The sequence below is a fragment of the Aedes albopictus genome, chromosome 1 (assembly GCF_035046485.1).
Source record: "Aedes albopictus strain Foshan chromosome 1, AalbF5, whole genome shotgun sequence".
Lineage (NCBI taxonomy): Eukaryota > Metazoa > Arthropoda > Insecta > Diptera > Culicidae > Aedes > Aedes albopictus.
Window position 1 is genome coordinate 46,593,429 of NC_085136.1, and position 10,444 is coordinate 46,603,872.

The window sequence follows — 10,444 nt, forward strand, 5'->3', positions numbered from 1 at the left end:
TATATCAATGAAATCAAAGTAAACTTTTTTGGATTATCTTTTGAATTCGGAAACTTCTTCACTTCAATTTGATTTTCAGAAATTGGCACAAATGAATGAAATTTGTGTGTACCAGGTATTGTTTTTACGTGACTGTATGTGTATAGTTCTTCAAGTTCATCCGTCATTTTTGCATATTGTTCATTTGAAATAAAGCAGAAATTCAATTTTGTTATATGTATATCTGACTGTTTAACTGCCCAGTCATACAGTTCTCGAGGAGTTGTGATTGTTTTTCCATAATCTCGAGCAAGACTTGCTCGTTTTGCCATTCGCTTGAGAGTACCTCCAACAGCGTCACATGGACCTTTGCCATGTGAAGGTGCGAAGAAGTGCCATTCTGCTTCCAATCCATAATTGGACCGAAAACTGCACAAACTGGCAAATTTTTTTTTTGTTCTTATAATGAGCTGCTGCTCCATCTGACATGAAAGTAATTTTTGAGAAATCAATCGATTGTTTAATGAAATCCAGCAGTTTTGATATAAATAACTGAACTGCTGTTGTATCGTGTGTAAGTACTTCAGATATTATTATAAAGCTCAAGTTTTCCAACTTATTTTCTTTTCTGTAGTACACTTCATAGGGGTGAATGGTAGCTTGGAAATTATTCCAATGGTAACCTTGAGCTGAATTTTGAATGATAAATGAATTATTTTCTGAAAAGTCACAAATTGTTAATACTTCACCCTGTTTAAGAGATTCTTTTTTATCCCGCAAAAATGAGGATTGTTCTTTATAAATGAAATCATGAGTTATAAGCTTATCAACTTTTTCTACAAAATACGGAACAAACTCGTCTATAGTCTTAGTAATAGTTTCCAAATTGCATCGATCAGTGGTTAGCCATTGTTGAAATAAAACCGATTCTTTATCATTCGCTTCTAATAATGATGTTAGTTCACTGGTTCTAGGCACACAATAATACAATTTCAGCAAACAGAATGCTGTTTTAAGCATTCAGATATCAAAACAAGCTGAGAAACAGGTTCTATTCCAGTTGGGATGTAACGCCAAGAAAAAGAAGGCACCCAATCAAACAAAGTTGTAATGCCCATTGAGTGTTATTAAATGGGTATAAGGATTCTTGATACATCCTGTACGAGTTAATGCGCAACACGCTAAAAAAAATAACATGAAAAAGTTTTTGTTAAAAAAACTTTTTTTCCTTAAAAGTGCCCATCTTGTGATGTATGGAGGAAAGTTAGGCAACAATATTGACTTTCTTGGAAAAAAAATTTCAAAACATAAAAAAGTGGGCATTTTCTGTAAATTGACTTTTAATTTTAAAAATATATTTTTTAGCGTGTAAAAATGTATTTAGAATTTTTAAAATATTTTTTCATGAAAGCTTGGACAATTCTCTAAAAGTCCCCCATACAACACTTTTCTATAGGTCTTGTCATTTTTGAGTTACATCGATTTTAAATAATTCTTCGAAAAAAAGTTAGGCCCTCTTCAAATGTTACTCTTGAAAATTTTCGAAAATTTAAGTATGCAAAGTTGCTTATAAAAACCTAGTCTTTATGCCCACCAAGTTTCATTCGATTCTGAGAGGGTGTTGCCAACCACTGGTCGAGTTGGCGCGAAATTCGTCAGGGGCTTTCAAGAATTATCCAATGAAAATTGGAAATTTGAGAGTAAGAATTCTTTAGTCCGCCATTTTGTTACTTGTATGAAGACTGCTTTAAGGCTTCTACAAAGCTGACTTTTCCCAAAATCTATATTTAATTGTGCCATAATGATTTAGTCGGGAAGTTTTCTTTCGATGTATAATGGAGTTGGTATCTATGAATTCACTCACATTAATTTTATTCCTCAGGAACAAAAAATAGCAATCGACCGAAGGCGACCGAACAGAGAGCGGTTCAAACCTACAATATAATGATCGTTCGTTAATATCGATGATCTTTATCGACCCCATTTCATGGCTGTGGCGAATGTGATTTCAGGTTTTTGACAAGGCCCATATCTTCGCCTTGACTTGGCTCTACTCCAGTATTTCACTGAGCCCCTTTCTAAGCTTTAAAGCAGCACATTTGGAAGCCTTTATAAAGCCCCTTTTAGGCTGCCAGAAAACCCATTACCAGTACCTTAGCCATTTTCAAGATTTTCCCAAAGCCCGTTTCATTGCATCACTTCCGAAACTTTTATACAGCTTGCATTGAAACATCCAAGAAGCCTTCATTGAAACAATCACAAAGCACAAAATCAAAATAACCTTGAAATTGCCACCTTAAAAACTATTTCAAAACTGATACGAAGACCATTGTAAACTTTTTGTACCACCTGGTTTTAATGGTTTTGCAATACACACTTCAAAGGGTTTTGCAAAGTATTTTTCAAGGCTTCGATAAAATCCATTTGGATGCTATTCCAACGAGCAACACTCGTTTTAAGGCATTTTGAAAACCCACAATATATTTTATATAAACCCATGTAAAAGATTACTGAAAATCTTATGATTTTCGGCAACGCAGTCTTTATTGAATTAAACGAAATTTAAGCTATCTGCCCGACGTTTCGACACTGGATTGGTGTCATCGGGCAGATAGCTTAAATTTCGTTTAATTCAATAAAGACTGCGTTGCCGAAAATCATAAGATTAAACCTTACAGTCGTTCGATCACCAGATTACTGAAAATCTTTCTTAGGTTTTTTGAATGCCTTTTTCGAAGATTTCATAAAAGTCAGATGGAAGCATATACAATATTTATCTTTTTTTAAGATTGTAATGGTCATTTCAGATCTTTCATAAATCTAATTGAGAGCCCTTAAGTAAACCAATTTTGTTTTTTTTTTCACAGAACCCATTTCAATGCTTCCGCGATGACCATTTTGAGGCTTTCGCAAAATTTAGTGCATGTCTTACAATAAACCCACTTCGAGGTTTTGTTAATCTCATTTCGTGACATTCACGAAGGCACCTCCCAAGCCTCAATTTCAGATTTTTACCCAAGCCAAGGCTATGAAGTTGCCTAGTTCGAGATGTTCATAAAATATATTTTGACGCTTATCCCAAGTCCATTTGAAGGCGCAAACAAAGCTCATTTTATGACTTTCCCACGGCTAGTTTCGTGCTTAAACTGTGTTTATTTGGTATTTTTTTACAAATCCTGTTTCGAGGCCTTTGCAAAACTCATTTCATGTCTCACCAAAAACCTTACCAGAGTCGTCATAAATCTGATTCCAAGATTTTCAGAAAAGTCTAGTTTGCGGTCTAGTCCGGTGGTCTAATTTCGAGGCTTCTATTCTTAGTAAAATGGCATCCACTAAAGTTTTCACAAAACTCATTTCCGGGTACACTTGATTACTTTCACAATACCAAATTTAACTCGCTCACAAATCCTGTGTTCCGAACGAGCAGAAACCTGCACCCCGGTGCGACAGGGTCACTCGATCCACTCACAGTAGAAGATCGTAGTATGTAAGAGTCGACAACGTGTGCAACAGTATTGAGTGTGTCATGCAGAATTGATTGAATTATCACTACCTAACTATAGCTACATGCAGACAAAACAAACAGAATTGGCTTACAACTAGAACACAACACATTGAATTGTTAAAATATATCCTAAAACTAGTTAAAAGTCATTAAAACCTAGATTAAAATTGTTGGACAGTGGACAGATTTGAATTTGAGGACTAGAAATGTAAGTAAAACTATCCATTTAATGTTCAATTATGTGCTAATTGGATTAAACTATATTGCAGCTAAAAAGCTGATTCATGTGGAACCCACAAACGAGTCGTGCTACGAGACCGTCCGAATAACTTTCCGTTGCTGTCCCAACATACTTTTTAGATTTCTAAGAGAAATCTCGCGGAGATGCCGAATTCCGCAAATATTTCTGGCCAAGGAGTGCCACCGAATCAGCAGCAGCCAGAAGGTACTGGTCTGCAGCGAGACAGTGATCCTAACCTCAACTTGGTAGGCCATCCAGTAGGATCAAACAATGACGCTGCGGTTATGAATGTTCCGAGTGGATCGACCAACACCCGTTCCCGCAAGAGCAGATCATCCAAGGCTAGTTCCCGTGCTTTACGTGCTTCTCTCGATCTGCAGCGGCTCGAGGAAGAAAAGCGCCTGGAAAAGGAATTTCTCGCCAGGAAGTACGAAATCCTGCAGGCGCAGCTTGAGGATGGACAAGGCAGTAGCAGTAGCGGCAGAACTCGTCGATCGTCCCATGGCAGTTCGCAGAGGACTCACGATTGGGTACAGAGCCAGATTGTCCCGACTACCAGTACAACCACCGAACCCCCAGTGATTCCCGTGGGTACTCAGTCTCGGACCGGCACAATACCCAAGGATTTCCCTCCAGCGGTCGCAGTGACAACTAGTGCCATGATCATGGATGAATCGAGTGTGCTGGACATGCGATCGTTATCCATCAACCCGAATACAGTGGATCAGATGGCACCGAAGGTACAGTGTGCAGCTAGTTCATCGTTCGCTCCAACCCGTCATCGGCTCGCACATCTGCTGGCTAAAAACACCGACCAAACGACTGCAGTAAACTGTGCAACCGATTGTGAAGGCGCAGTAGGTGGTTGCACAACAATTTCGACGGATCATCGTGCATTGCCGACTGCGGTGAATTTCTCCATTTCGCCAACACGCACCCCGGAGGCTTTGATGGAGCAGCTAAGTTTCCAGCAACAGTTGTTGGCTAAGACACCTTGTCAAGGCCAGACCCTAGATCGACACCCGGACGAACCTCGGCACTTCCAGCCGACACAATCATCGACGGTGAATGTGCCAAAGCCAGCGCGCAAAGTTGCGTACGATCTGCCTACCAGCGACGGTAATAACAAAGTCACCAGCTCGGTAAGTCAAACGTGCTCCAATACTATTTCTGCATTTGTACCGCAATTGAATGTTTTGAGCTCGGTTGATCTGTCGCTACCGACACGAGCTGTTGAACAAATAAATAAAACACCCCCTCCGCCCACCGGGCCATGCTTACTTCCCCCCATTCTACCATTCGTGCCGGCGCATATGAGTACACCTCAAGCCCATTCTACTCCCCCCTCCGTGCATACAGTTTCCTCTCGATTGTCTCCGATAATGTCGCCGATGGTTCCCGCATCTGCCCCCATCACCGCTCCCGTCTCCGCTGCCAACGATGTTGCTCGGCGGCAGCTATTCGGTCCAACCTCACAGCAACTCGCCGCCAGACACGTCGTGCCCAGAGAGCTCCCTGCTTTCACCGGTGATCCAGTCGAGTGGCCGTTGTTCCTGAGCTGCTACCAGAATACGACAGACATGTGTGGCTATTCCGATGGCGAGAACCTGATGCGGCTGCAGCGGTGTCTAAAGGGAAACGCGTTGGAGGCAGTTCGAAGCCATCTGATGCATCCATCTTCTGTACCGTTAATCATCGACACGTTGAAAACGCTGTACGGACGTCCAGAGCAAATCATCAACTCTCTACTTTCCAAGCTTCACGCGACGCCGACCCCAAAATCGGAACACCTGGAGAGTCTGATCGGTTTCGGTTTGGCATGCAAAAACCTTTGCAGTCACCTCCAAGCAGCGGGTCTACAGGACCACCTTTCGAATCCTCTGTTGCTTCAGGAGTTGGTGAGTAAGCTGCCAGCTACCCTCAAGTTAAACTGGTCGCTCTTCAAGCGGCAATATGCCATCGCCGATCTCGCCATGTTTGGCAGCTACATGGACCAGATCGTGACAGCCGCCAGTGAAGTGACGTTTCTCAACGAAGCAGATGGACATCGTGGCAAGCAGGAGAAACCGAAGACGAAGGAGAAAATGTTCGTGCACACCTCTGAGGAGAAGGCAGTGGAAAGCGTTTCCGCCAACCGTCAGGAGAACAAGCCGAAACCCTGTGCGGCCTGCAAGAAGGACGGACACAGAATAAAGGACTGCCACTCCTTCTGGAAGATGCAACTTGCAGACCGCTGGAAACTAGTGCAAGAGCGATTTCTCTGTCGTCGCTGTTTGGGCTCTCACGGAAAGTTCCCATGCAAGGCAAGCAACTGTGGGGAGAATAGTTGCGAGGATCGTCATCACAAGCTTCTTCATCCAGGGAATCCACAATTATCCCGAGCAACCGACACTCCAAAGACTACAAGCACGGTTACCGTTCATCGGCAGTTTCAGCAAGCTGTTCTGTTCCGTATTATTCCGGTGTCGCTACACGGAAATGGCAAAACCATCAGAACGTACGCCTTTCTCGACGATGGTTCATCCAAAACTCTGGTGGAAACGCAGGTAGCAGAAAAACTTGGAGTCACCGGAGCCATACATCCACTATGCTTGCAGTGGACCAGTGGTGTTGAACGAGTGGAAGACGATTCACAAGTGATAAAGCTGCAGATTTCCGGTGCAACGAACTCAACGAGGCTCGATTTGAAGGAAGTGCATACCGTTAAGAGTCTCAACCTTCCAGTGCAGTCGTTGGATTTCAGCCAACTTTCCGAACAGTTTCCGCATCTGCAAGGACTACCTGTCCACAGCTACACAGACGCCGTTCCTACGATCCTGATCGGTTTGGACAATTCCTTCGTGATGACAACCCGGAAAAGCAGAGAAGGAGCTAGAGGCAGCCCGATTGCAGCAAAAAGTAGATTGGGCTGGACAGTCTATGGAAGCACATCCACAGAAGTTGAGCAGTCCGCTAACCAGCTATTCCACATTTCCATCCGTTCGCCCGAACAAGAGCTCCACGACCTCGTGAAGGAGTTCTTCGCATTGGAAAGTGTGAATGCTACATCTTCTGCAATAGAAAACGATGACGATAAACGTGCCAGGCAGATCCTCGAAGCCACTACTGTACGGAAGGAGTCAGGTCGATTCCAAACCGGCTTGCTTTGGAAATACGATCATGTGGAATTCCCGAACAGCCGGCCCATGGCGGAAAAGCGATTCCGCTGTCTCAAGCGTCGTCTAGCATCCAAGCCTGATCTATACGACAACGTGAAGACCCAGATTAGTCAATACCAAGCCAAGGGGTATGCTCATAAGGCGAGTCCAGATGAACTAGCTAGCTTCGATCCTAAGCGGACTTGGTTTCTGCCACTGAACGTTGTCACGAACCCGAGGAAGCCTAACAAGGTGCGACTAGTGTGGGATGCGGCCGCCAAAGTTCAAGGCCAGTCGTTCAATTCTGCTCTTCTGTCTGGTCCGGATTTTCTCGCACCGCTTCCGGCCGTTCTGTCTTCATTTCGCCAGTTCGAGGTAGCTATAAGTGCCGATATCTGCGAGATGTTCCACCAGATCTTGATTCGCCCTGAGGACCGGTCGGCTCAGCTATTCCTATGGAGAGACGATCCGTCCAAGCAATTCGAGGTGTTCGTCATGGACGTAGCGACGTTTGGCTCCACCTGCTCTCCTTCTGCAGCCCAGTACGTAAAAAATCGGAATGCCGAGGAGTTTGCCGACGAGTTTCCGCAGGCAACGGAGGCGATAACGAAGCACCATTATGTCGACGATTTTTTGTGCAGTGTGGATACCGAACAGGAAGCAGTGGAACTTGCAAAACAGGTGAAGTTAGTGCACTCGAAGGCTGGATTTGATATACGAAACTGGCTGTCGAACTCGAATCACGTTCTCACACGGGTCGGGGAACAACAAACGGAATCTGCAAAGAAAGTTTGGATCGATAAGTCTGCCGCGTACGAACGCGTTCTTGGCATGACCTGGAAGCCGGAACCGGATGTCTTCGTATTCCAAGGAGTGTTCAGGGAAGAAATCCAGGTTCTTCTTCTGAGTGACGCCGTTCCGACCAAAAGAGAAGTTCTGCGAACCGTGATGAGCATCTTCGACCCCATCGGACTGGTAGCCATCTTCGTAGTCCACGGAAAGGTGCTTGTACAGCACATCTGGCGCTCTGGGATCGGTTGGGACGAACGCATTTCGGAAGTACTTCTAGAGCAATGGCAGCGATGGATCAAATTACTGCAGCAGCTGGACCGAATCGAAATCCCACGTTGCTACTTCCCTGGCTACTCCTCTGAAGACTACAGGACTGCGGAGCTGCACATTTTTGTGGACGCATCCGAAGAAGCCTTTGCTGCAGTGGCGTATTTCCGGATTGTCGAAGGAACAACAGTTCGATGCTCGTTGGTTTCGGCAAAAACGAAGGTTGCGCCTCTGAAGCTATTATCCATTCCCAGGTTGGAGTTGTCAGCAGCTGTTCTTGGCGCCAGGCTTTCAAAATCTGTTGTTGAGAACCACACGATTCCGATTAGGCGCAAAACGTTTTGGAGTGATTCCTGCACCTTCCTCTCCTGGTTGCGAGCAGATCCCCGAAAATATCGGCAATTTGTCGCATTCAGGCTAACTGAAATCCACGATCTCACGCAGGTCGATGAATGGCGCTGGGTGCCGTCTCGTTTGAATGTGGCCGACGAGGCTACTAAGTGGGGAAAAGGCCCCGATATCACTTCCGGCAGTCGCTGGTTTCAAGCTCCAAAGTTCCTCTACGAGCACCCGGATTCGTGGCCTCAGCAAACAATGAAAGGCAACGAGTCGTCTGAGGAGCTTCGTCCGGTTCACCTTCATCACGACGTAGCCCAGGAACAACTGTTGCAGTTTGGGCGGTTCTCAAAATGGGAGCGCCTGGTCCGCGCTGTAGCCTACATGCACAGGTTCGTTCACAATCTTCGTTGCAAAGTCAAAAAGCAGCCTACAAGTTGTACGGAATGGCTAACTCGAGATGAACTACAACGAGCGGAGACAACCATTTTCAAGCTTATCCAGCACGAAACTTTCGGGGACGAGATCGTTATTCTCAAGCGTAATCAGCAACTTCCCGCTGGTGAACAACTGCAGCTGGACAGGACCAGCAAGATTCGCAAGCTTTCTCCTTTTCTGGACGAGCAGGACGTCATGCGAATGGACGGTAGAATCGCAGGTGCACAGCAGGTTTCGTTCGACTTTAAGTTCCCAGTTATTCTGCCCAAGCGACACGGCGGCACTACACTTCTGGTCGATTGGTACCATCGGCAGTACAAGCACTGCAATGCGGAAACAGCGGTAAATGAGATGCGTCAAAGGTTCCACGTGTCGGAGATGAGAGTTGCCTTCAAGCAGGCCGGAAAGCTGTGTCAGTGGTGCAAAGTCTACAAGGCAGTTCCAGAAATCCCGAGAATGGCTCCATTGCCACAAGCAAGGACGGTATCGCACGTTAGGCCATTCACTTACGTCGGCGTGGACTACTTCGGGCCGATGTTGGTGAAGCAGGGACGCAGCGAGGTGAAACGTTGGGTCGCGTTATTTACCTGCTTGACCATACGCGCAGTGCATCTTGAAGTGGTGCACAACCTCACAACGGAGTCCTGCAAGATGGCGGTAAGGCGTTTCGTTGCACGGAGGGGGGCCCCGAGGGAAATCTTTAGCGATAGAGGAACGAACTTTGTGGGTGCAAACCGTGACCTGAAGATGGAACTCCAGCAGATCAACAGCAACCTCGCTAGTACCTTCACCAATACGGATACACAGTGGCGTTTCAATCCACCTTCCACGCCGCATATGGGGGGATCTTGGGAGCGCATGGTCCGGTCGGTGAAAAGCGCGTTGGCATCACTGTCAATCGGGGGCAAGCCGGATGATGAGACCCTCCGTACGCTCCTGGTGGAAGCGGAATCCATCGTGAACTCGAGGCCGCTGACATATCTCCCAATCGATTCTGAAGAGCAGGAAGCCCTCACACCGAACTGCTTCCTAATGCTGAGCACCAGTGGCGTCAATCAGCCGGCCAGAGAACCGATCGAGGAGAGGGCGACAGCGAGGTGTAACTGGGACCTGTGCAAACAACTGTTAGACAGATTCTGGGCTCGGTGGATCAAGGAATATCTTCCAACGATCACGAAACGCACCAAGTGGTTCAGAGAATACAAACCCGTACAAGTCGGCGATCTGGTGATTGTGGTGGAGGATCGAGTGCGGAATGGCTGGGTCAGAGGACGAGTTGTTCGCGTGTTTCCAGGACGGGACGGTCGTATACGCAATGCGGAAATAGCGACATCCAGTGCAGGATTGCTGGTGCGGTCGGTAGCGAAACTGGCAGTTCTGGAAGTAGGAGGTACCGCTGAAGTAGACTTCAAGCAATACGGGTCGGGGGATGTTCCGAACGAGCAGAAACCTGCACCCCGGTGCGACAGGGTCACTCGATCCACTCACAGTAGAAGATCGTAGTATGTAAGAGTCGACAACGTGTGCAACAGTATTGAGTGTGTCATGCAGAATTGATTGAATTATCACTACCTAACTATAGCTACATGCAGACAAAACAAACAGAATTGGCTTACAACTAGAACACAACACATTGAATTGTTAAAATATATCCTAAAACTAGTTAAAAGTCATTAAAACCTAGATTAAAATTGTTGGACAGTGGACAGATTTGAATTTGAGGACTAGAAATGTAAGTAAAACTATCCA

General features: G+C 45.7%; 1 protein-coding gene across 1 annotated transcript; it reads left to right on the plus strand.

The window, feature by feature from the left end:
* Positions 1–3,868: 3,868 nt before the first annotated feature.
* Positions 3,869–10,198, plus strand: LOC134288349 (uncharacterized). The gene has a single exon (XM_062852936.1). It carries the CDS (start codon positions 3,869–3,871, stop codon positions 10,196–10,198), a length of 6,330 nt encoding a protein of 2,109 aa, XP_062708920.1.
* The last annotated feature ends 246 nt before the right edge of the window (positions 10,199–10,444 follow it).

Excerpts from the sequence above, each read along its gene's own strand:
- LOC134288349 (XM_062852936.1), top strand. The coding sequence starts at position 3,869 with ATGCCGAATTCCGCAAATATTTCTGGCCAAGGAGTGCCACCGAATCAG.